Source organism: Trachemys scripta, chromosome 22, assembly GCF_013100865.1.
Source record: "Trachemys scripta elegans isolate TJP31775 chromosome 22, CAS_Tse_1.0, whole genome shotgun sequence".
NCBI classification, from domain to species: Eukaryota; Metazoa; Chordata; order Testudines; family Emydidae; genus Trachemys; species Trachemys scripta.
This window is the reverse complement of record NC_048319.1, coordinates 747,641-774,395: the sequence shown is the minus strand read 5'-3', so window position 1 is coordinate 774,395 and position 26,755 is coordinate 747,641. Positions and strand designations below refer to the sequence as shown.

The 26,755-nt window shown below is 46.2% G+C and overlaps 1 protein-coding gene across 3 annotated transcripts; it reads right to left on the bottom strand.

Annotated features, from left to right (window-relative positions):
- Nucleotides 1-14,442: 14,442 nt before the first annotated feature.
- Nucleotides 14,443-25,674, bottom strand: USE1 (unconventional SNARE in the ER 1). 3 transcript variants are annotated; one of them, XM_034754933.1, is made up of 8 exons: nt 25,454-25,674; nt 20,974-21,023; nt 20,079-20,157; nt 19,417-19,569; nt 18,812-18,830; nt 18,166-18,196; nt 17,706-17,868; nt 14,443-17,162 (listed from the first exon to the last, which is right to left on the bottom strand). In XM_034754933.1, exons 1-8 carry the CDS (start codon nt 25,553-25,555, stop codon nt 16,980-16,982), a joined length of 780 nt encoding a protein of 259 aa, XP_034610824.1. In that variant the 5' UTR covers nt 25,556-25,674; the 3' UTR covers nt 14,443-16,979. The 3 variants fall into 3 exon arrangements, with proteins under 3 accessions (XP_034610824.1, XP_034610826.1, XP_034610825.1); XM_034754935.1 differs by lacking the exon at nt 25,454-25,674 and adding an exon at nt 22,123-25,170; XM_034754934.1 differs by lacking the exon at nt 25,454-25,674 and adding an exon at nt 21,165-21,742.
- Nucleotides 25,675-26,755: the final 1,081 nt, after the last annotated feature.

Genomic DNA, 26,755 nt, shown 5'->3' with positions numbered 1-26,755 from the left:
CCCCCCTCCACCCAGTGCCTGGCACTCAGCCCCCCTCCCCCCAGTGCTCAGCTCCCCGTGCCTGGCACCCAGTCCCCCTCCCCCCCGTGCCTGGCACCCAGCACTAGTGCTTCTGCACCCACCTCTGGGTACTAACATGTCCTGCACCCAGGACCAGTGCCACTGCACCACCACTTCCCTCCACCAGGCAGCCCTTCCCCCCTGGGACCCACGCTCTGTGCACAGGAGTCCCCTTCCCTCTCTACCCCCATGCAGAGTGCCCAGCCCTGCAAATGCACAGATCCATCCCAGACCCAGACCACTGCCACACACGGGCAGACACTGAACAGCCAAGCTGAGCAGCAGCAGATAGGAGAATAAAAGGGAATTTGAATGATGGCAGATTATTAAATAACTAAGAACGTCACATTTCTGTAACACTTTGGAGCACAGGAGATGTACAGGGCCTTGAATACTGGGATGAGCACCTTTATACCTGGCTAACTGCCCTGCAAAGTTGCACCCGTTTAACTGTTGGTTTCTAAACCAAGATAGATGACAGCAGTCCAAAAACCATGTGTAGAGCAGCCCAAATTCCTCACCCTGTGCCACCCCAGTCAGCAATGCTGTCCCTATTGCACACACAGGCCTTCTCAACATTAGGAAACATTCTTGTATAGAAACACAAATGTTAAGGATCTAGTTAGCTGAGGCAATGCTGACCCCAACTTTGTAGTCAATGTAGACAAGGACCATAGTGTCAGCTAGCCATGGTTAACCCCACCTGGTACCAGGATCTGGCCTGGGAGGGCATGCAATTTTTGCTACAAGTCCCCCACTTCCTCATTAGGTTGCAGTTGTGAAGGTGCTTGTTTTTGTAGGATGAAGGGCTTCTGCAACAGGCTGACCTTTTTGAGGAATAGGCTAAACCTGTTGGAGAGCCAGAATTTGGGACCTTTCCAAAATCATGCAGTCTGGAAAGCTACACGTATTTTCCTTTGCCATGCCATTGCTGTAAGTCTGTGGAAATTAATTTAGTTAAGGTGAAATTGCAAGTTTGTTTTCATAACCTTTACAGATTTAAAAGAAAATGTTTTTCATATAATGGCTAAGATGTGACAGTATTTGAATCTCAGAATTTTTACTATGTATCTGAATTCATCACTTAATTTCAAGGCCCTGGTTAAAAAATGTTGTATACAGATATCTTTATCCAAGATGCTATAACAGTTTATTGGTCAATGTTTACATTCTTGTTTACAATGAAAAAAATCAGAAGTCAGTTTCACATTCATCTGCAGTTAGATTTAATGTCTAGGGCCCAATTCTAGTACATGGTTAACTTTGTGCACGGTCTATAGGTCTATTGAGTGCATAGTCTTTGCAAGTTCAGGGCCTTTGTACTGCAATGTTTCGCTTTCACACCCTGCAGTGTTGATTTGTTTTATTGTTTTGATGAAGTTTTACATTTTGGGTGATATTCAAGCTATATCACTTTTAAAAGTTATAACAAGAATAAATAGTTTCACGCTCATACTAGCTTTGACTTCTTAAAGTTAGAAGTGCATAAGTCATATATCTAAGGTTTACTGAAACAGTCATTTGTTTTTAGTGTTGGTTGGCTGGCCAAGTCAGTTCTACACGTAGGCTAAAAGCCACCTTGAAAATGATATGGTTCTTCTAAAAATCTTAATTTTACTAGCATTCTTTCATTCACTCCCAACAGAACTCCTGACAAAAAAAGCTCAGTTCTACTAGAGTTCAGCCCTGCGATGTGCAGGAGAGGGTATGCTATGTTAACCATTGGCCTTTTCAGTGCCTAAGATTACAGTCCAGATCTATGTTCCAAAGGTCTGGTCGTCTTCTTGCTCCAGTGGGATACAGACTTTGATGCTTTTCCTCCATTCTTTAAATGTTTGTCCTTGAGCTAATGCATCACAACGCATTTCCTGGCAACCAAGAGAACTACTTCCAATAATTTTGTCTGATATTTGCACAGTCCCACTGCTGCCAGATTGTGAGTTATACAAACTCTTTTAATACAGAGTTTATAATTCTAACATGCCTTATAAGTAAACAATTATTCTTTCCCAAAATCTTTGCCTCTCCTTCTCCAGTACCAGACCATTTATTTCAGTTTTATATTTATTGATAGGTAACCTGGTGCAGAGGCTCTCAAACTATGGTCCGTAGAGCACTGGTGGACTGCAGAGCACTTGCCAGTGGTCTGCTGAGAGCTGGCTGGTCACTTGGTGTTGGCTCTCCTCCTTTTTTCCATCTACTAATTTGTATTAAAAGAGCTAAAATTATATTAAATAGTTTCCCACTGTTAATTTTTGATGTAAACAGTTGCTGCAGTTGGTACAGGGATATTACACAATCATGAATGGGTGAGAAAGTGGTCCACACGCTCACAAACCACAGAGGAATTAGTCCATGAGACTATTCAGGTGTGGTCCATACTGTGAAAAGGTTTAAGGTTCCCTAGCTCGGTGATTAGAGCACAAGGCTGGGAGTTTGGGTTGCTGCTGCGGAGCCCAAATTTCACTCTTCTTTACTCCACGGTGAGTCATGAGTAACTGGGTTGGTACTTATGTAACAGGCTTCACCTTTGCAGCATGGTTAGAAAGCCAAAAAGTGCGGTTTAAGCAACAACACTCTGCTGAATTTTCTCTGGTGTTGTGTGTGACAAATCCTTCAACGTGTATGTCTTTCTGCCTGATGTATGGCTGTATTCACATGGCAGAACTGGCCTGGTAGGAATGCTCTCTCCTCCACACACTTGATCTTGCTTTGGGCTTATCTAGAAGAAGTTGATTAAAGATAAATATATTTTCCTTGGAGTTGAAGAAAGTAGTAATCTCTGCCCTGGATAAAGTCTCAGGAGGGTTATTCAGCCCCTGCCAGATTGGGCCTCAGTTGTGAGAGCCTGAGAGAGTGCCTATTGTAAATGTCATACTGTTGTGTGTTTCCATTAGAGGTCATACGTCTACACTGCATTGTAGCCCAGGATTTGAACTCTGACTCAAGCCTACCTCCCCCCATTCCATCTATGCGCAAATAGCACTAACCCAGGGGTGGAGGGTCCAAGCCTGAGTCAAGCTGCCACCCAGGGTTCAAGTCCTATTACTTTGCAATGTAGATGCATCCCCACTGGAGTTGTGCTCTGGGAGTCTGCCAAAAATATCCCACAATGCCAAGGGCCAACTTTGTCCTCTAGACCAGTGCTTCTCAAGCTATCTGATGTGGGGGACAGGCAATTTTTTCCCCCAATGTGCCAGGGACTGGTGCCATATTATTATCCTATTCAACACTCTTATGAGAAAACTCGCCGCGGACCGGCAGCCGATGGCTCACAGACCGGCACCAGTCTGCGGACCACCACTTTGAGAAGCACTGCTCTAGACAGTCAAGTTTTCCCACACTGCACCACAAACATAGGACTACGGCAGCCACATTTTGGGATGGTGCTAGGAAGTGTGGGATAGGCATAGTTGGGCTCGGGCAATGTAGATGCTGGAGCCCAGGTTCGGGCCCAAGGTTCAGAAATTCCTAACCTGGGGTTACAAATGAGTATAGATGTTCAAGCGTAAGGTTAACAACCCCAGGGTCTGTTTACTGGAGTGCTACTAATCTTGGGCTTACATTACAGAGTTGATATACCCTAGGTGTCCATCCCTCCCCCTTCAGCTCTTTGGTTATCCCAGCTTCCTCCCTCTCGGTTTTATTTGTTAACAACCCTTAAATGGATATAGAAATATAGTGACATTTACAGGAGAAAAATCACTCTGTACTGCAGACTGGGAGCAAGTCTGTGTTATTAACACTTAGCATATTGGATGGTCTTTAAAAATCACAGTTGAGATTTTCAGAAGTGATTAATGATTTTTTGGGGAGAGGGGGCCCTCCATTTTTGGGAACCTCATTTGAGGCTCTCCTAAAGAGTCCTGATTTTTAGGGAGTGTTGAGCACCTGCCATCTGTGGGGGGGGGGAAAAATCTAGATCCTTTAAAGGGTCTCAAGCGGGACTCCCAAAAAAATCACACGTTGCTGTTGAAAATCTTAGCTCATATTTTTTGAACAAGCTTCTTTGTCAGAGTTACAAACAATACCCAAGATGATTAAAAACGAAAGAATGTTTAAAGTCTCACTTAGCCTTCACCATTTCTGCTACTTATTTGTATTTTGCAATCCCCTCCATTTAGGACAATGAAAACACAGCATTAGAGATCACCAAGACTGCCTTCAATTGCTTTACACTGCAAACAACCACTAAATCCAACCTAAATGCACATGCACAAACAGAGCATTGCGGCAGGGATGGGAAGATTCTTACTAGTGACCAGTTGAGACGCCAAACTTGTTGAAGTGCTTGGAAACAGCTGAAATACAGATTTTTTTTATCTTAAAGTGTATTTGCATATACAGTAACACTGCACTGTTCAGACTACGAATGTGAATTAGTCTGCCACTGACTATCTACTTAAAGATGCAAGACCAAATGTCAGTTAGAACCCCTGGCTCATGTAGGATTTATACCTGTGTCAGCAGGGCTCCATTTGCATTACTTCCTTCTATTCCAGCTGCCAAGCTGTCCCAAATCAAGTGACTGATACTGGTTTGCAACTTGTCACAGAAGGATTAAAGTTACAGGTTTATCTTTCACCAAGATACTACTTTCAGTTTCTAATTTCAGATTAGAACACCAGAGTGCAATCTCCCCAGCATCTCTCCCAGACAGCCAGTTTTACATGTTGTTAATGCTACAGTATGCTGTCTGCAAGATCAGATAAACTAGCGGCTGTGTGGGCTCTGAGGAGCAGAGCCAATACCTTTCTGTTTATGCATTTTTTCCCTAGAGCTCCGTTAGCAGTTGGATTAGATGATCTGTAGACATTTTCCTGTTTTAATTTCTATGGACTTCAAGATGCTTTGCCAAAATCATTGGGCTGATACATTAAATACTATCCTACCGCCTTCATGATACCCCCACTGAATCCATATACACCCACACCCACACCCCTCCTCCCCCAAAGATGGTAAATGTAGACAGCCTTTGAGTACACAAGGTGTGTTCTTATCTGACACAGTAACTGTACCCCAAAACAATGAGCTTTTTCTTTGTTCGTTGGTTACTTCCCTAGATGATTAATTTATCTTCTAACAACTGCTAATGGGGAACTTTGAGATAATCACATTCTCCTATCATGTATTTAAAATTTTTCCTTCTTGATGTAAGATAATGTTATCTAAGTATAATGCTGTGACATGCATAAATGTGCATGTCATTTGTAAAACACTGATAAGAGAAGTGTCCAAGCACTGGAAAATTGGAAATTCTCAATCATCACAAGGGTCACAACGAACAGCTTACATTCAAATGTATTTGTGTTTTTTTTTTTTTTTTTTTGCAGTGTTATTGTAGCTATGTTGGTCCCAGGATATGAGAGAGAATATAGATGAGGTAACATTGTGAACTTAAATTCATAGCTCGGCTAGACACCATTGACTTAACAGGGCCTTTGCCTTTATAGCTTACTACAACAGTTTGTAACATACCACACTACCTGATATCCTTAATTGCCCACTTCAACCCCTTTATGCATAACAATCTAACCTGCAATTGCCCACTTCATTCCAAGTGACCATCTCCACCATGTGTTACCACGTCTGCTTAACAATCTTTCCCAACGTGTATTTAGTTCAAGCCATGTCTACATTACAAAGTTAAATTGACCTAACTTATGTCAGCATATAGCCGCCACAGTAATTACATCAGTTGTGCATGCCTACACTTTGCTTCTTGTGTCAGCAGTGTGTGCGTCCTCACCAGGAGTGCTTGTATCGATTGTAGTGTGGGGCATTATGGGAGGGCTCCTGAAAGCCAGTAACAGTCGACATAAGCATCGCAGTGTCTACACTGACATTGTGTTGACCTAACTACATCAGCCTTGACTCTATGCTGTTCATGAAGGTGTTTTTAAGGCTATGTCTACACTACCGCCTATGTTGACAAAACTATGGCACTCGGGAGTGAATATTCCATCTCCCTGAGCCACATAAGTTACACCGACATAAGTGCTCATGTGCATAGCACTATGTCAGCAGGAGAGCTTCTCCCACTGACATAGCTTATGCTGCTCCCATTTTTTTATGCCAGTGGAAGATTTGCAATGGCATGCCAGAAGCTTGGGGTATGTAACACAATAGGTTTAATCTTTGCTGACAGCTCCAATAAACCAGTCCCCCAAACCCCCAAAAATGAACAGGGAACTTTTCAGCGCTAGCTTGTCTTGAGTCCTAATATGCTTCATCCTCTCCCCTGTGGAGATCTCAGTAGGTTGGAATTTCTCTCTTCTCTCAGCCCTTCTTGCAAGGCTTCCCATGCAGATGGTTGGAGAAGATGGGATCTAAAGAGCCCCTCAGCAAATGGTTTCCGCCCAGCTTAAAATCTAGTGGGGAAATGAATGAGCATGAAGAATCTGTAAGTGTAAAAGTGAGGGTGGGCCTTTGGCAGGGGCGTCTCTCCTGTCTGATCACAGGATCAGAGAAAAAGCGTCACTGTATGTGTTTCTCTGTATTCATTAGTGAATTTCAGTCAGAGCACTCAGCACAGAGGCGGCTCACGGATTCCTGTTGGAATCACTGCTCAGAATTAATGGGGCATGCTTCCCAGCTAATGAGATGCGTGATGTTATAGTGCCTCTAGCAGGTGCTACAGCACAGCAGGCTGGGGCCTTTCATCTCCCCTGCCAGCTTTGACTTGTCCCAGGCTAAAGGGAAATGGGGAGGGGGAGAAGGGCAATGGGGACCTTCCCACCAGCCTGGGGAGCTCAGAACCAGACCCCATCATGTCTGCCCCTGAGTAACAGCTGGCTGCAAACAGGCACTTTCCCAGCCCCCCCCCCCCCCCCTGAATCTGGTGGGAATTGCAGGTGCTGGACACCCGTGAGACTCTCCTCACTGATGCAGAAGCCTGAATATCAACAGGGGGGCCTCCCTGAAGAGATTGGGGAAAGATTTTAGTTTCCTTCCTATCCCTGACAGCCAGCACCAAGCCCCACTCCTCAGAAGAGGCAGCAGCGACACACAAAACAAGGCAGCAGAGTGCTCCCCATCCTCCCCCCCCCCCAAAAAAAAACCCATGTCAAGAGAGCCCAGTGTCAGAAAAGAAAGTGGAATAAAACTGATCTAGCAGAGCAGTTCCAGCCACTTGTTGCAGGTTCATATGGGGCAGCTGTAAAAGTCCTGTGAAAGCAATACAGAACATGGCTGAGCTGAGTTGTGGGGCCCTGAGCCAGGAGGGCCACGTCATGCACACAGGGACTTGCACAAACCCAGTTCCTATATATTCTGCAGTTCTGGAATGCATCTTCACATACTCCACCGCAATAGCAGCACCGTCCCGTCTGGTTCCCACCTGGAGAAGCCCCTGTGGGGTCTGGCAGGAGCTGGACCATGCCACACACAGATCTCGACAACGGCACTCTTGGCTCACTCAGGCCCTCCAAGTCGTCAGGGTATAAGCAGCCTGTGGGCCTAGCTCTCTCACCGGTGGGTTCTGGGAGGCCCAGGAGAGGTAACGGACAGGCTTTTGCTGAGCACTGGATGCGCTGTGTTCTGAGGCACTGCGGATGCAGCAGGCTATCATCTGCTACTCTCAGGTCCCCATTGCAGACCTTGGAAGGGAGCAGGGTGCTCTGATGCCCCCCCCTCCCCCCAAGGCCATACCTAGCCCTGGAGTTGTTCTGTGCATGTGTCAAGGGCTCACAGAATGGAGGGGTAGAAAGAGGATTGTCAAATAGCATTTAGCTGTTGCTTCCCCTGTGCCTTCTTTCACACAGCTGCATCATGTCTTTAAGGGCACACACCTCCAGATCAGACCCTTAACTATTACACTAGTGACACGTGTTCTCTTTCCCTTTGCTTTGCCGAAAACACATTAGCATAAAAGCAAGAATATGCTGGCCAAGGAGTTGGTGTTATCATAAACCCAAGCTGTTTCAGATTATATGCCTTCACACATGACCTATCTGGCATGGCTTCACATCCAGAAGAAGTATTTCAACGTATATTAGGTCACAAAACAATCTAGTTTTTCCATCCTGTGAACACTGTTCTACTGTAGCCTGCAAATGCTGAGGACTCTTTCTGGAGAGCACTGCTGCGTTTCAGACTTCTTTGTGACACTGGAAACTAAGAATCACGCTGGTCCTCCTTCCAAAAGCCTTCAGCTGAAACCACTGAATTGACTCAAAAACAAAACAAAACCAAAAACTTAGCCGCATCAGATCAATCCCATCAGAACTGGGAATTCTTTTCAATATGCTTACTACCTGGCAGCAAGATCCTTACCAAAAGGATTCACCTAGGCAGCAACAAACTGAGAATTTAACATATAGTTCCACTCTGCCGTGTGACTTTGTAAACTAGCTCTCATTTACTCAGCAGGCCTGGTCCCTCTGGGCATTCCCTATCAGAAGAACTGATGATTTATTTACATATTACATCTGTTAGAGCCAATGCAGCTAAGAGAGACTGAGCTGGCTTCTGTTCCTTGTGCACCCGTAACACTTTGTTCTCCAAGTTCCATGCACAGGACTAGCCATTCATGCTATTGCCGACTCACTGAATACAGCAAGCGTTGCACAGGGCCTCCAAGGTTTCATGTGGCCCTTTGTCAAATGTCTCTGGTTCGTGGTAGAGGATCCAGCTTGACTTTCAGATCCTGGGAGGTAGGAGGGTTATTGCAGTGCTGGTGTGCTCGTAAACTGCTGCATTGCCACAGAACCAGCCCAGCTTAAAAGAGAAAGACCAGGGCCAAGATCAAAACGTTCCTCTAAACAGCATTGTCCCAGCACCAGCAAGAGGAATGAACCCTGCTGGAGGCAAAGAAAGAGATTGAGCAACTGGAACAAGACTGGAGCTGCACTATAGACTGCAGTTCAGTGCCTAGATAACCCGCTGACAGATGCTTTAGAAATCCTACTCAATCGTGAATAAGGGACACTCTACCACTACTTGATAGTCATGTTTTATATGCAATTACTAGATTCCAGTGCCAGAAAGATCATTTTGATGATCTAATCTGAGTTCCTGTATGACACAGGGCATAGAATTTCCCCAAAATAATCCCTAGAGCAGATCTTTTAGAAAAGCATCCAATCTTGATTTAAAACTTGTGAGTGATGGAAAATCCACCAGGACCCAAATACAGTGCACTGGTTTAGGAGCTTGGGGCTTCCAGCTGCAACACATTCTGTAGTTGGAAAAAAGATGGGAAATTCCAGATCCCCAACAGGGATATTTCGACACCTCCACGATTAGTGCAGTATAACAGCCCAGACAGTTCTTTATGGAGGTGACTTACAAGTGCCACATGGTTCCCAAGATGCAGGATGTCACTGCACAGAGTGCAGAATAGACTTCTCAGTCAGTAGGCCAGTAGCTGAGCATGCATGAGAGCTGACCATGGGAAATTCATCCCATCCCGTTCCAAGACCCAGAACTAGTGCCAAGTCTCCTAATGCAAAAGATTTCACGTCATGGGCTGACAGAGTTCCTTTCTTACCCTTCCTTCCGCCCGCACCCGTTCCGATAACTGACTACTCAGACATACAGCTATTGGTGGGAGAAAGTTCAGAGGATGAAGATCCTGTCGCCTTACGTGCTAAGGAAAGAAGCCCCAGTGTTTTACTGTTAACACAGGAAATGCTGCCAAATCCTTCTGGACAATCCCATTGTTGCATTAGCAAATGTAGCCTTCACTCAAGGTGAAAATGACAGATGGCACCACTCATTGAATGGAATCAAAGAAGCTAGAGACGGAAGAGATCAAGGAGGTCACATCTAGTCCATTCCCTACTGTAGGACTGGCCCTCTCGTATCTTTACTAGTGCTTTGTCCAGCCTGGTTTTAAAATGTCACAAATGATGGTGCAATATTCAGTTTAAGTTCCACTGAATTCCGCCTTTGTTCTAATGTAATTCTTTTTATTTATACGGATTTAAATTTTTGCTCACCGAGAGCAATGGGTAGCACAGCAAACTGCAATGTAACACAAACACCAAAGCACAAGACATACCGGGCCACACAGAGTTTCTAGCTAGGATGCCTTAATATCCAGAGGTTTGTTCCACACCTAAGGATGCACACACGCATGCACAGACACTCAAGAGTCTTAGCAAACACTAAACCCCAGACACATCTAATCCACCTCTATTTCCTGTTTCCATTACTGTTCTCAACTTCACCTTCCTCTGCCCATCAGGGTTGCTGTCCCCTACAGAATTATCACCACAAGGTACCTTTTCATAGGGGGCTCAAATCCATCAATCGAGCCAGCCCATGTCCCCTGGCCATCACTTACAGTGCCAAAAATGCACCAGTTGTTATTTGGACTACACAGAGGCTCCCCAGCTGCCCGCCTACCTGTCAGTCATTAGCTAATCTAGGCTGTTTGTGCTTCCAGAGAGGTGAGGAAGATGCCTCGGCACTGGAGTCTCCCTCTCAGAAACGTGGAGTTTGTTCAGCCTAAACATTCTCCAGTCCCAGATTATTGTTCACATCCTAGAGCCAAATGGCGTTAGAGACAAAACAATGGGATAAACACCAGACAACGTGTCCAGGTAGGTTGACCAGATGTCCTGATTTTATAGGGACAGTCCCGATATTTGTTTGTTTTTTTTTTTAATATGGGCTCCTATTACCCCCCATCCCGTCCTGATTTTTCAGGCTTGCTACCTGGTCACACTATGTCCAGGAGGAAAACAAAACAGCAGCAGAAACCATGAAGCAACTAAACAAAAAGAAAATGCTACACCATAAGGGCCCCTTCCATAAAGATTTTCCTTTGTTTTGCCAAGTTCTCTGGCTCTCCCAGGTTTGACTCTAAGCAGAGATGGTTATGTTTAGCTCTAGAGTGTGGGGGTTTGTGCAGGGCTGAACTGTGGTTTCCTATAACAACAGAGAATGATCTCGGGACAAACCAGCTCTAGATTGGCAAAAGGAATCCCTCTAACTCCGAGTCAAAGTAGCAGTTACCACTTTCCCCTGCACCCCAACTTCAACAGCAAACATGGTGGCAGCTTAACAAGGGAACTAATTCCTATTAAACCTCTGTAAATGCTTTCTATTTCCTGAAGGCACTTTGTATCTCAGATTCAGCATCAAAATCCTTCACCATCATGTGTTCCTGGTGTTGCCATGGCATTGAGCAGAAAATGGCCATGTAAAGCCAGCTTTACTTGAGTCCTCATACATGACCAATGCAGGGAGACATTTGACATACCAGCATCAGAAACAAAGCACCAATATACCAGATTCCCCCCACATGCAAAAAAAGCACAATTTGACCAAATATGCAACTCAGTCCTCTTCCAAAAGGGGATTTAATGCGAATGTGGCTGAGACAGGAATCCTTCCACTCACCTCAGTGGGCTGTGGACCAGGCCCTTACATTCAGAAACGTTGTCTGTACAGCTGCAAATCTCCAAAGCAGCAGTGCACAGCCATGAGACACTATGCTAGGCATGTGCCTAACCCACATCCCAAAACTATACGCCCCAGGATATGCACTTGGGATACATAAGGCTGTGTGCCTGCATGATCTCTTCGTTAATCCTTGTCTAAACACAAAAAGCTGTACCAGTTTAGCTGAATTGGTTTAGAAACTCATGTAGCTAAATCAGTGCAACCTTCCCCACACACTGCTTGTGTGGACATTCTTAAATCAGTTTGAGAGAAGCACACATCTCTGTGGCATAAGTCAATTCCTTACTGGCTTGTGCTAAATAAATACAAAGCTATTTTAAGCGGATTTAAGTGCCCACATAAAGGAGGCAGCACTGCTTCAGCTACATCCGTTTCCAAACTGATTCAATTCAATTGGTAGCTCCTGTATGCACCTTAACATGGTAGAGCAAGTGGGTGAGCATGGACAGGTCTTCTAGCGAGCTGCAGGCTTATAGAATCACATTGGCACCCTGGACAGGTGTGACTGACAGGGTGAGGAAAACAGCTTGGGCATTGAGATCTCACTGTTGAATCTGGAATTCTGATTCTTTTTCTCCACCTGAGGTTCAATTTCCCTCCTCCACTGGGGATTTACGGTCTAATGTGTGAAGCCTGATTCAGCCACATTTATCTTTACAGGGTTCCCTCCCACACCTTCCTTCTTGGGCTATTTCTGCCATAATTCAGGTGTCACAGGGATGCTTAGCATCTGCTCCACATACAAGTGAGATTTTATCACCTGCTAGGGATTGTAGGATGCTGTAGAAATAGAGAGCTCATTGGATGAGTTACAGCACTTTGCAGCAACCGACAGCCCATGCTGTCGCTGCTGCTGCAAGTTATTGGCTTATTGCTAGAATGAAATGGAACTAATGTGTGTGTATCATTAGAGATTGGAGGGATGCAATGCCACAGTACCGCATTCAGGACTTCTAGGAAGTAAACTATGCTCCGACTCCATCCCTTTTACGAGCTGCTAGAGTAACATTGTAATATACTGATAGAATCTAAACATGTTTTTTGTAGGAGATAAAGGGATGAACTAATAAGTACTATGCAGGGCATGGCCAGTCCCACGGAAGGAAGAAAGTGAGCCTACACTTTGTGAGATGCTGTTCAATGCACACAAATGGCTTTCCCTCCTGTGTCATTCACTTCCCTCCTTTTGTTATGACCCCCCTTTGATGTGGCATCCTAAAATCAACAAAGCATGTGGTGTTGGGGGTCATGTTTTCTCTCCAACTCGATGCTGAGGGCTCCGGCAGCACGTTGTCCCAACGTACGCTAGGAAATATCCCCTTTGACAGAGGAGTGGTATGCAGACTACCACAGTTGAGATGGGATTCCAAAAGAGCTGGCACTTCTCTAGCAGTTGAGAAGCAATGAAGAATGAAGCCTCACCCATGTGAGGTATTATCCTGTATTTACAATGGCAGCAGAGCAGGGAAGGGATTTGCCCAGAGCCACATGGGGAGCGAATGGCAGAGCCAAAAATAGAACTCTAGGCTCCTGTCTGTTGCTTTCACCATTTGATGAACTGCCCCTGCTGGCCCCCGTTTTGGCAGGGTGGCCAGTCCATGAGGTCTAGTACACAGAGTCTTTGTATGGCATAGCCAATGGAAAACACCCAGGACCAGCTAACTGCTTTACCACCCAGCCATGGGAACCATTGTGTACAATGCTCACCTCTTGCTGTCTATGGACCTGTTGACACCCACAGACCATTCACCCTAAGAAATCCACTAAATCATCTGCTCCAGCTGTGGTTGGAGGACACGGCTCTGAAACAGATATTAAAAAAGTTTTTACCAAGGGTTACTGCCAACAGAGCTCAGACTGATTCACAGCCCCTGTTGCTGCCAAGCCTGGAGGCTGCTGTGCTTATTGGCCTGACATGACCCAGGTCTCTAACAAAGGTTTTCACTTTACTGCCTGACAGCAAGCAGGTAGCCTGCCAAAACACCTAGCCTCTCTTGCAGAGAGGCACAGACCCGTGCCAGACAAATGCATCTCATTAGGACTTCCCACTTCCTTGGGGAAATCAAGCAATTGTCCATTAACTGCCTTTGCTACTCTGTCTGTGACCAGGGGGGGCCTCCTGCTACAGAATAGGGCTGATGTTCATAAGCTGATGCTTTAACTAACAGTCCTTGCATCAGTCATGAGTAAAATCATCATTCTGCCCAAAAACTGTATCAAGGGCTTGTCTCTAGTCTGAATTCTTTACTTAGCAGGTGCTGGGAGTCTGCAACTTCTGGACTAGACAGACTGACCCATGAGGAAAGATTAAAAGCTACAGACTGACTTGGCTAAGAGAGGACTGAACTGAGAATACTGTAACAGTCTACCACTATTTGAAAGGTGTAAAAACTTAGGAGAAAGGAATTATTTAGGGTGAGCATGGGATGAACTGAGGAGATGGAGTGTTTAGGTTGAATATCAAGAGGGCGGCCCACTCCTGGCCAATGCTCTGCCCCTTTGCAGCACACTCAGGCAAAGAAAATAGGCCCTGAGACCCCGTGGGGTGGAGCAATCCTCAGATGAAATAGGATCTCTGGCTCCAGGTTCCCCCCATTCCGAAGACTGCTGGCAGGAAACTCTACTGGGTTCTGGAACTAGTGGGATTATTGAATTAATCTGAAACAAGTGAAGGTCACAGCTGCCAATTAACACAGCACAGTGATCCCGCAAGGGGAGTTCAACTAGGTGGGAAAAAAACAAATTTGTGAACAATAAATACTTCAGCTGCATAAGTCGTTACGGTTTGACTTGACGACTTGGGGGGGGTCTGGCCATGGGCGGTTAATGTTTCTCATGAATTAACTGCTGCAACTGTTCATTTCTCTCAGGGCTTATTGCAGGTAACAGGTTGCTCAAAAATTAAGTCAGCATTTATCAGGAAGGCAGGTGAGTATCTACAAGAAAATGTGTTCTTTACAGCTCAACCAGTAAGTTTGGTAACCTATTTATGAATTAACACAGGGGGTCGGTGTAGATCAAATCGTACAATCAAAAAATGCTTTTTAAATACAATCGTTAGCACCTCTCCCAAGAAGCCAGTCTCTCGCTCGTTTCTCTGAATAGACTGCCCCCAAACAGTAGTCAGTCTCATTTTCCTACCAGCCTTGATTTTAGAGCATTATATAACTATTCTCAGCAATCCTGCTGAGAGTAACAGAACACAGCAGGCAGGAAGCACTAGTAACATGGCCACCTAGTGGTTCATAAAAGTGATCTCTTCCATTTCCTTCTCTTCCTCACAAGCGATTTAAAAATACTTGAACACCAGACACACCTATCTAGCTTTCACTAGCAACTGCACTTAGAAGAGCAATGCAAGTCCTGCCTAATTTTGAAGAATAATTTTCCAAGTGTTTCTCTGGGTCTGTTTTGCACATACACAAGTTTCTCTGCCTTGGGACCTGGAAACTAGATTTTTTTCCTGGATGCTTTTCAAGTACTCTCATTCTGGGCTGGGCTTCGGATTCCACGGACACAGCCTCTCTGCCCTCTACACCCCCTCTCCCTCCACTTTACCACAGTCACCCTCACCCTAACAAAGTATAATTTCAACAATACCACTCGTCTGATTCTGGACACAGTAACCCTTCACAACATCACGTGAAGTCTGATCAACTCTAGCAGGTTGTAATTGATTACTTTCTCTGTACATCACCACCCTACATCCTACAGAATGTGGATGCAAAGTGTTTGTCAACAAAATACAGCCTGGACCAAAGTCGGCCTTGACATAAGTGGGTGCAAGTCTCATTGCAGTAGATTGAGTTTCATCTGCTTACAGTAAGGCTAGAGTTGGCTCACTTCAGCCCTGATCCTACAAGGAGAACAGTCCGGGCTGAGCCCCATCACCCATGCAGGCCTAATGGGCTCCCATGTAGTTCTCACTGCAGGATCGGAGCTTAGATATACAATGCATTACAAAGGTAGCCCATAAAGAATTAGGAAGATAGCACTTTTCAGGTTTCCTCTGAGAGGCACCAGATAAAGGCAGGAGTTTGGAACAGTGATCGTTTTCTTACAACGTGAAGTCATTAAGGAGGATTTGTGTGATGTTACAAGGTACACATTCTACTACGGATGGGTTTGCTCTTAAATCTACATGATCTGCAGGAATACAGATCACCCCAGAAGCTGCAGTATAGTACTGTGCAACATTCACTTGCTATAGAGAGAGAAGATGGCAGTTGCTTCTAATTATGAAAATCATATAGTAATAAATAAGTCCAAGAAAAACCAATACAAACTTGTACAAAATAGACAGCAATATACAGAATACCAACAGTAACAATTTGTAATAGGGAGACTGGTTTAAACTGAAGTGAAAGCAGGCAGTTTGCAGTACTGATGCTTTAAAAGTTAGGGCGAGAGAGAGAGACAGACAGAGACAGAAACACACACTCTCTCCTTATGAGCAGGTTGGGTGGGATGATTACACCACTCTCTTTCACCCAGTACAGCAAGCCAGCACTTCATCAAGAGCAGAATATGGCTGAAAACTTCAAGGTATCTTCCACTAGAAAAATGATAAGAGTTAAGGAGAGCAAACATGCAAATAAGCCAAGCTCAGAAGGTACAGGCCGATTTTTTCCTTAAGTAAATGACTTATTTAAAGAGAGATCAACTTCCTCAACTCTCATTTTAGTGAAGCAACAAGATGCGTAGGCAGGCAGATCTGCAGAGTACACTGCACGTTTAGGGCTGAACAGCCACCATGAGCTGCTTCCTGAAGGAATGGAGTAATGGTAAATGACACGCTCTGTACTTCGGTTGGACGTTAGGGTTTGCGATTGTAAGAGGAGATGAGTGGGTTTGTTCAAGCTTCCCAAACTAGATGCTTCCAACCTCTGTCTTCTCCCACAACTCCAGGCTTCAGGAGACTTCAGTGACCAGCGTCCATTTGGCAGAAGGGCAAGGCTGTGAAGTTAATTTTCCTTCTTGACTCTCTAACTCAAGGGGACCCACTCAATAACAATGCTCCCTCCATATCTGCTCCAGGCAGGTTACAAAGACAATCCTAGCAAGGGTCCTGTTAAAGTCGGTGGGTTTCTAAAGAGCAAATATGGTCTTTAATCCTTCAGTTGTGTACTGTGCTCCCTTATAGAGGAACAATACCCTTAACCACATCTACCAAGGCACCTGGAATGATCTATTTCTAGGGATATTCCACTGAAAGTGCCATCTTTATTGCAGTTTCTTTCTCAAGAAACAAATAACCATATTAGCCAAGCAAAAGGGATATCGAGTGACCCAACTTAGGAAGCCTTTCACAAGGTGTCCCACCAACTCCAGTAAGGACACAAGGAAGGGCTGGAAGACTAGGCCCTTGGTGACACCCTTCAGGATATGATCAGAGGTAGGTAACTGCCTTACAGTGAGTGCTTACCAAACTGGTCAACTTGCTGGGAATGAGCAAAGGGTCACATACTGTCTAGCTTCCTACCTGTTGCTCCTGGATGCTATACAAGTTATCGGAGTTTAGGGAAAATTCTGATAAAGAGGATCATGCTAATAAAAATAAAACAAACTACAATTAACATTATCCAGAGCAGCCAGTTGACAGATTTCTTTGCATGCTGCTCAAGGCGTTCAGATTCATCCTTCAGCTTCTCAAAGTTATGGTCTGCCATCCTGAGAGAGTGAGATAACGTCTAGGGAACAAGCAAAGAGCAAGTGGTAAGTCAGATTTGATTTGCAAGATGAGAAAGACGACATCTTGGTACTTGTCATTGATTAAGCCAAGTTATGTGGATGCAGCCTAAACAGTAGAAGCCATATTTCAACAATGGAGAAGAGAGGATTAGGCCAGCCATAAATACCAAACACCATGGTTTTCAAACCTGAGTAGTTAAAGATAGGCTCCCCTAAAGCCATCTGTAGGCACCAGATTGTCAAAGGCGTCAAGTACCTACAACTGACTTCAGCAGGATTTGTGGGTGATCAGCACCTGAGAGTCGCACCACTTTTACATCAGGTTTGAAAGTTTTGGCTATTTATTACAAAACTAAAGAATCTATAGTAAGGACCAGTTGCACTATGGAGGACGACAGGTCCTTCAAGCAAACTCCCCCTGCTCCAGTCATATTTAGAATTAAGTTACAGAGATTCCAGTTTACCCCATATCTTCGCAAATTAATGTTATGGATTGCAATACTGAGAATCTGAATCGTTTCTTCCCCTGCAATCCGTGCTACCTGGTTATCTTGTTTGATGACGTTCTGTGCTGCCAGGGTGTTGTTTTTGAGACTGCGAGCCAAACTCAACATTTCTTCAGCCAGCTTCTCCTGCATGCTGCGGTGATGCTGTAACACGGCATCTAGCTCAGTTGCTGACTGCTTCTCTTCAGATGCAAGGCCTCTGCAGAGCACCAGGGAGGAAATTTAGGACTCACTGGGAGTTCTCGTGGACTGTTCTCAGTGGTTTTTAGATCACCATTAGGTGATTCAGAGTTGCACTACAGCTCACAAATCTGATTAGATGGCAAGAGCATTCAGAGCAGCAGTTTGTTAAAACAGCTAATAAGAAACCATTCACGTTTGGTGCTTCTACCAATGAGCATTTAAACCTTCCTAGCCGAGTTAATAAAGTACATTCAGGAGTCAAAGGCCCTTGCTTCCCTATAACAAAGAGTCAAAATATTAAACTATGACTTACTTCCGTTTCCTTAAATTTAGCTCCTCAGACTCTGGGGGGGGAAAAAAAAAGTTTGTATTTTAGCAGATAAAAATCTCCAGGCCTGGATCTCTTGTGGAAAGCTGATGCACCAGGAAACTAAGCAGGTAGAATTGAAAACTGCGGAAACAAAACTAAAGACTCTGTAAGAGGTACGGGGGGGCAGGGGAGAGAAGAGGTTTAAATCTAAATTTAAATTGAATAGGTCCATCTAGCCCAGTATCCTGTCTTCTGACAGTGGCTAATGCCAGGTGCCCCAGAGAGAATGAACAAAACAGGGAATCATTAGTGATCCATCCCATCACCCATTCCCAGCTTCTGGCAAAAGCTTGGCTTGTTGCCTCTAGTCCTAAGTTAGATTTTGTAAACTGTTCAGGGTAAAGACTTCAACTACACAGAATCTAACCCAATGGGTCCCTGATCCAAACTGGGAGCTACTGCAATCTCAGTAACCAAGCAGACACTTTTAGTTGCTTTACGTGGTGGCTCACGAGAAGAGTCCCAGGCTGGCAAACTACTAAAAAAAACAGAGCATGCTCTGGCTTGTCAGGCAAGATGTGTCACCCCTTGTTCCTCCCCTTCCACCTCCCCACACACATTCCAGCCATCTGCTTTGAAATAAACTTACCATTGACAGACAAGGGATCCTGGGGAATGGAGGAGGAGAGAGAAACACAGTAAGATTACACATGCACAGATGAAGTGACTGCAGCCTTGCATCAAGCAACCCCCATGCCCTAGAGTATCCTTTGTTCCCAACATTTCCGATCATAAAATCCAACACCATGAAGCAGGGGCCGGCTCTCCAAGAATCCAGCACAAGAGGTGGAGAGAGCCCAGGCTCAGAACTGTAGCTCAGCTCTCTGAAGGGCAGCATAGAATCAGAACTGGAAGGGATCTCAAGAGGTCACCTAGTCCAGTCCCCTGTATTCATGCTGCCAGCCGAGTCTGTGCTCTCCCAGGGAGAGGGCTGGTTGTAACCTCTGTACACGGGGCCTCAAAGCATGAGATTCCATTTCACCAGAGGCTACATGATTCCCCTTGGCTCTGCTCCTACCCCCACGCTGGAACTAGATGGCTGAGCACTGCTACTAGGCAGGGTCACTGACAGTGGCCCATATGGACCTGGTCACTTCTGGGCTGGAAGGGGAGTGCCAGGGAAGCAGCTGGCTGAGGTAGCAGATCTCTCTTGAATTAACAGTAGCGACAGGCCAGCAGCAGAACGTAACTTACCGTACCAAGCAGTTCACTCCTCATCTTGCCTGTGTAGCGAGCCTTTGTCTGCAGATGAACCATTTTAGTAGCTGGGGTTCGCTCTTTGGTTGTAGTGGGAGTTCGGCCGGGGGCCAGGAACTGATTTGCCAAGGCCTTTTCTGCTGACGACGACTATAAAGAGAGGGCCAAATTAATCTTGTGCTCTGCAGAGGAGGCTAGAGAATAACCAGGGAGATCTTCTGCTGCTACTTCCTGCAGAATGGAAGGTGAGTGAGCGGGCATGACAGCACACACTCAATCCAGTCTAACTGCAGCACAGCTCATCAGTAGTCCATAACTCAGTAGACATACACAGCATTGTACAAAGGGCAAACGATGTTGAGCAAAGACAGCCTGCTCCCAAAAGCTCACAGCTCAAAGGCGAAGGGGACATCATAAACCACAGAAGACATTTCCCTTCTTGGTGGTTCTCTGAGGGGTGGGCAGAAAGAGTTTGTACCTCTAAATATCAGCCCCTTACATTTAACAGACAAGTTCCCAAGACACATTCACCAGGATTTTGAGAGAAAGATTGTGCATGGGTGCACGAAGAGGCCTGCTTATTGCTTTGAGATGTGAGAGAGACAGACAAAAAAACGAATGCTTGGTTAGTCACTTCAGGATGGACAAAAGGTTCTTACCAATTTTTCAGCTTCTAACATTCCCTTTAAGAAGTCCACTTTGCGGGAGTATTCATTCAGCAGTTCAAGGGCAGGTTTGCTGCAAGAGTCAGAAGAAACGATGAAAGCCAGAAGAGTCAGTATTTCCTATTGCAAGTATTTCAGAAAGTCACATGCACGTGGAACACTCGCGATTAAGGCAGCATTTTCCAGCAGAAACAGCTTAGAGCTAGGGTCACCCTCACTCGTAATTTCTGAAGGACAAAGGATTGAACTGGGCAGAAAGATCAAGTATCACTTCTAGAAGTGGCCTCTCTAGGACAGGGCTGAAATGCAGCAGCTAGGGATGGTGAGTGGGGGAGGGGGTTGTAGCTTGCTGTGCTGCTGCTTATGTTGCACCTTTTCGGGTGACACTCACATGTATGTCCACGGGGATGACAGAGTGCAGGGGAGGCACACAAGAGCAATAATGCTGGAGCACCAGGGAAATGTTGGAGGCTTTTTCATTTAAATGGCCCAATACGACATTTTGACACTTCGGTGCCACCTGTCTGAATAGGCTGTTAAGGGCTTTGGGGCTGTGACTGTGTCTTTCTGTAGGTTTGTGCAGCGCCGTGGGGCTCAGATTATAAATGGGGCTTCTGAGTGCTCCTGCAATGTAAGTGAAACAACAGTCCCTGGGCTGTCTTTACCGATATTCACACGCCCCCCCAACAGCAAAAACAACTTGCAAAGTGAGCTCTAGGGCTATAACTACAAAGGGCATTCCCTAAGCACAAACCATTCTGCTATCCCCAGTCCTGAGTGTCCCACAGCTTCAGTGTTCCTGGGTTGTGTCTATTTCCCACCTAAGAGGTTACTTGAAAAAAGAACACACAATTTCCTTCCAACCTCAGTCTCAGAGACAGCATCTCACCTTGAGTGTTTCTTTAATGCAAGGAGCATCTCTTCGAGAGCACCTACATACTAAAAAAAATCCAGACAGTTGTAAGAGTTAGGATTAACAGGAAGCAGTGTGGCAAATGCTAAAGGCTGTGCAGATATAAAGCACTAATGATAATGAGGACTGTTATTGTTTTCATAGGAAGCATCATCCAGTGTTTTTACCTGGGTTAATGTGGCTTGTCTGACTCGCACACATACACACTCTTTAGAGCCTGCATCTTACAGTCTTAAAGAGAGGATCATCACTGGGAGACAGGATAAGGAAATGCAGAGTCTAGCAGCCTGATCTTATCAATGGCACTTATGAATTAATGAGATAAAACTAAGCACTGTGGGCTACTTCCAGCATCTCTTCCCCCACCCTCTATCTCATAGAGGCTGACAAGGCATACAATTGGCCTCTCAAACCAAAATTTCCTTCCCACAAATGGAAATAAGCCTCCAAAAATAGCAACCATCAGCTTGAAATCTAAGATGCAAAAACCAAGTTAGCAAGTTTCAGATGCTATACCTGCCAACTTCTGTGATTTCACAATATTAAAAAAAATATATAATAAAAAAAGTTTCTCCTCCATTATTGCTGTGCTGAAGACACACACTGACCAGAGGGGTGAAAAACTGATTGCACCAACATATACAGTGTTGGAGAAAGTGAATAAGGAAGTGTCATTTACTCTTCCTCATAACAGAAGAACTAGGGTCACCAAATGAAATGAATAGGCAGCAGGTTTAAAACAAACACAACAAAGTACTTTTTCACACAACACACAGTCAACCTGTGGAACTCTTTGCCAGAGGATGTTGTGAAGGTGAAGGCTCTGTTTGCCAGAGGTTTGGAGTGGGTGGCAGGGAATGGATCATTTAATGATTGCCTGTTCTGTTCATTCCCTCTGGTGCACCTGGCATTGACCACTGCTGAAAGACAGGATACTGGCTTGGATGGACCTTTGGTCTGACCCAGTATGGTCGTTCTTATGAAATACTCCCAACATACACTGAAAATACTCTTTAATTTTTCAGATATAGTGACTATGTATAAGTAGTAATATTAGCAGGTACAAATATTTCAGACAGTGATTTTTAAAATTGTAAAACAACCACTTTAGAATCCAAGACCCACCCCCTCATGGAATTTGCAGAAAACTGGACTGGAATCCTGCTGTGAGGCCCTCTGGTTTCTGAGAGCTATAATGCAGAATAAATTATCACAATGGTCCCTTCTGGTCTTGGAATCTGTGAATTCTGCAACTTCATGTAAGTTGGAAGTGAGGGAGAGGGGTTACTGAATTAACTATAAAAAATGAATAATGCAGTCAGTCAGTACAGAATTCCTTCTGTTATTCACTTTTTATGGTGTCCAAGGTTTTACTGCCACACTTTTGCAAAGAGTACACACACGTATTGTGAATGCTATCAGGGAAGGACACTGGAGGTTTTGGCAACTGGGTAGAAGGCAGCTGAAGACTTTGGCACCCTGATGGTGTGGTAGGCAAAAGCGAAGGGTTTTCACTTCAGGTCCCCATTCCAACCACCGATGCTCCATTGAATAGTTCATTGAAGTCTAAGGGGACAATGGTCATAACATCTTCACTTCAGCAGGAATAAGGCATCTTTTCAGGAGGTTTTGGGTACTGCGAGTTGGAGAAAGACCTAAATAGAAAGGTCCTACTTCCAAGCAGCAGGACTGGGCTCTGCAACTCTCTGAACAAGAAAATGTCTGCCCTGCCAACCGGTAGTTTACCTTCCATCATCACTGAACTTTTAGTTTCCATAAACAGCCACCCACATGGTACAACCAATCAGTTCCTTCTGGCAGAGAAAGAAAGCTGCCAACAGGAAGCCATCAGAACTGGGCAAGTTAGACTGTGGATTAGTGAAGTGATGCCCATCTGGCTGCAGTCACCATCCCGTGGGGACACCATCCCATTACATTTCCTGCTGAGAGACATTCATGTTCAGTTTCCATCCAGTACATCCTATTACAGTGCCCCTGCGATAGTGAATGAACAGGAATTCACATGCCTGGAAGGAAACTGGCAAAACAAACAAACAAAACAAAAAACTGAGGCACGAGGCCAATTACAAAGCAAAGATCAAGTGGAAGGGAGTCCCTCCCAAGAAACAGCTTTCTGGCTCCCAGGTGCAATATAGAGACTACAGAGGAACAGCTGGCATGAGAGAAGCAACACCTGCACTGCTGGCTCTCAGAAGTCTCCTGCCTACATTGACCGAGGGCAGAGCGTGGAACATGATCCAAGCTATAAAGAGATCGCTTTGAAGTTTATTCCCAAATCTTAAAACTCCTTCTTCAAGGGAAATTCTAGCAATAGCCTGAATACAATACATGTTCCCACAGCCATCTGCTTTATTTATCACAACCACAGAAGCCATGGAGTGACGCTGATTAATTTGCCGGTGTGTCTCATCTATCTGTAAGCCAAGAAATTGTATCTCTAGGCAAAGCCTTTTGTGCCTTATGAAGTACCACATATCTACTTCAAACATGAACATGCACTGCACAGCCCTGCTATACCACAAACTACAGGATAAAAGTGGTATGACATACAGCATAAACCAGAGGTTCCCAGATGCTATTTTCATATGGGTCCCTCAGCTTCCATAGAGCAGCAAGATCTCTCCCCCCGGGCAAACAAAGGACCGACATGCAAGGGGTGCGTGTGCATTAATGATACAGGCTGCACACATCTTGGAATATTCTTGCTTACACTGGGGCACAGAATTGCCTACTGCTCATATTCAACTTTTCTAGGAAAAGTTGGGCAAACTGTATCTAATTTCCCTCTCAGGGATGACAAGATAGCACTTTGTTTTTAGAGAACAGGATTCCCCTAACTCTGAACCTCCATCTCCTCATATGAAAGCAGGGAGTCTGGCAATCACAACAGGGTTCTTCCACGTGTGTGGAGTAAGGGTGACATCCAGTGGCCACAGCCAGGATGATTAAACTAAGATCCTTTAAATCCTGGCAGATTAATGTCTCCTTTCTTCACAACAGTATAGTTCTGAGTAAACTAGACAATTCTGAGAGGCCAACATTCCAGGGCTTTGGAGCTGTGTTCCGGCTCTAGGCAAAAACCTGCAGCTCCGCTCCAAAGCCCTGCTTGAAGGCCCAAGTGAAACACTACAGTGGAGTAAGTCAAACAATCAATGATCTAACAAAAAATATGAGACACAAAGTGGGTGAGATAATATCTTTTATTGGACCAATTTCTGTTGGTGAGAGATACAAGCTAGAAGCTTCCCACACCTGAATAAGAGTTCTTTGTAATAGCAAAAGCTGGTCTCTCTCACCAACAGAAGTTGGTCAAATAAAAGATATTACCTCACCCACCTTGTCTCGCTAATATCCTGGAACCAACACAACTACAACATAGCATACATTTAAAAAAAAAATCCTCAGATTTAACGTAATCTCACTGAATAAAGCTGGAGAAATCTCCAAGAGAAAACATGATGTGGCTTTAAATTTGCTTCAATACTAAAGTCCGAGGACACCTATATTAGATTTATCTCAGTAAAGCTGAACAGTATCTCCCAGTCAGAAAGACTGGGCTCTAGCCAAGAAAACCAAATACACCAGCCTACCCACAACCCTGGACATGTCAGTCACTGAAGACTGATACTGTGGCAGGGAAACTGAACAATTTCCAAGAAAACATCAGAGACTAGAAACTTTAAGATTTCTCTCCTACAGCCGAACTGACTCAAAACAAGTTCTCTGCCAAGGGTATCTCCTCCCAGTCACACTGCTTGCAGCTCCCAGGGTAATCAAAGACATGAGCACGTTAAGGTTTATGACTAAGACTCTGACATTTCACTGTAGCATAGGCAAAGCCGTTCAAAGAAGCAGCATGAGAAGTCTGCAGACAAAATGGCTCATCAAGCTGCTTTGGTCACTTCACCCAAGTAGGGCCTACACACCAGCGGGAAAAGGACCAGGGCCTGCTCCCAGCCTACAGAACGGGATAATCGAGCCAGGCAGAACTGCGCCGCTACAGTCACACTTGCAAAACCCAGTCCCGCCCTCCGCACTTGCTAGGCTAGCGCGGCCTCATTAGAGGGCGATAGAGCCGCGTTACGCGCCCCGGGCTCCTACAAGAGAGAAAGCGCCTCAGGCGCTGCAGAGCGTCCGCGGGCGCCGGGAGCAGCCCGGGCACCACAGCGGGGCGGGGCGGGGCGGGCAAGGGAAGGTGCCGGGGCTGGAGCCCCGCTCGCAGGAAAGCAGGGGGCACAGCCAGGGGGCACAGCCGGGAGGAGGGGGATGGGGACCGGGACCGGGACGTCTCTGCCCCCGGCGCCCGCCCAGGGAGGGGCTCTGCCCCCCGGCGATGGAGCCGCGGGAGCGCCAGGGGCCGGCGGCGCTGGAGACTGCCGGGGACGCCGCCTCCCGGCCGGGCCCCGCAACCCGCGTCCCGGGGCGATCCCGGCACCTTCTCCAGCCGCCACTCGTCCGGCTCCCGCCTCTCGGCCGCCAGCGCCTCGCAGCGGCTCAGCAGCCGCAGCAGGTTCAGCTCCAGGCGAGTAGCCGCCATCGTTCCGACCCGGAACCGGAACCCGGCCCACGAGCAGTCCACTTCCGGGTCAGCGGCGGCTGCCAATGTAAACAGCAGCGGCTGCCTCCACGTCGCAGGGGCGGGGCTGCCGCCCGCGCGGACACGTCACCGGGGGGGGGGGGGGGGGAAGCGGTCCGCGGTCCCCGAGCTCAGGGCGCGGCCGGGCTCCCCCAGGGGCTGCCGCGGCGCCTGCGCAGAGCCAGCCCGGGCCCGCCCCCGGGGCAGCAGCCCCCCGCAGGCCCGCTCACTGGGCGGCCCGCTGCCGACGTGGGGGGACGCCGCGTTCCCCGCCGGCGCGCGGAGCCGCCCAGTCTCGGGAACCAAGTGCCGCCTCCAGCCGGGGCATAAATAACGCACGAGCAAGTCCAGTCCGTCGGAGCTGCGCGGCTCACGCAGCGGCGGGTCCCGGGCCGCGTGACCCCGCTCGGCGCTAAGGCCATTTCCAACGGAAAACCTTTATTAGCCCACGGCTACTTCCACCGGTCCCCCCGCCCCGGGCCTGCGCGCCTTAGCAGCCCAGGCCCTGAGGAGTGACGGGAGCGAACCGCACAGACGTTTAACTCTGAAATAGGTTTAAATGTGAGCTACAGCCTGTGTTTCATTTCACCAGCTCCCAGGCCTGCTGTTAATAGGGACAAAACAGCTGCATAATTCCCCTCACTTGGGAGAAAATTCCTCCTTGAAACATATTTCTTCACTATCACCTTCAAATAATCCTCCTCCACTGCGAAGTACCTGGGGTATACGGAGGGGAGAACATCCACTGGCAGTTGAGCGAGTAGACTGGGTCTGGGCAGTGTTGTCTGTCCACTTTAGCTTAGGTAGGACGCTTTATGCCTAGCTCTACAGTACTGAACACACTGACGGGTCAGCTAAGACATGCTGGATTTATTCTGTTCCTGTGACATTCCCTTCCCTTGTGGCCATCTAGGTTCTGCTCCATCATATGCATCCTGATGTGACACTGCCCCTCAACACAAAACCCACAGATGAAGCAAGAACAGGATGAGATTAGTCCAGTTTATAAAAGGCATGGTCATTTTTGTATATGTTTTTGCTGTATAAAAAAAAACACCTTTCAAGGTAGATGGAAGATATTTTAAAGCATCTTAGTAGCCTGCCTCAGTTTGTGCTTAGGGCTACCTGATAGTGCACAGTAGAAGAAAATGATTACTCAGC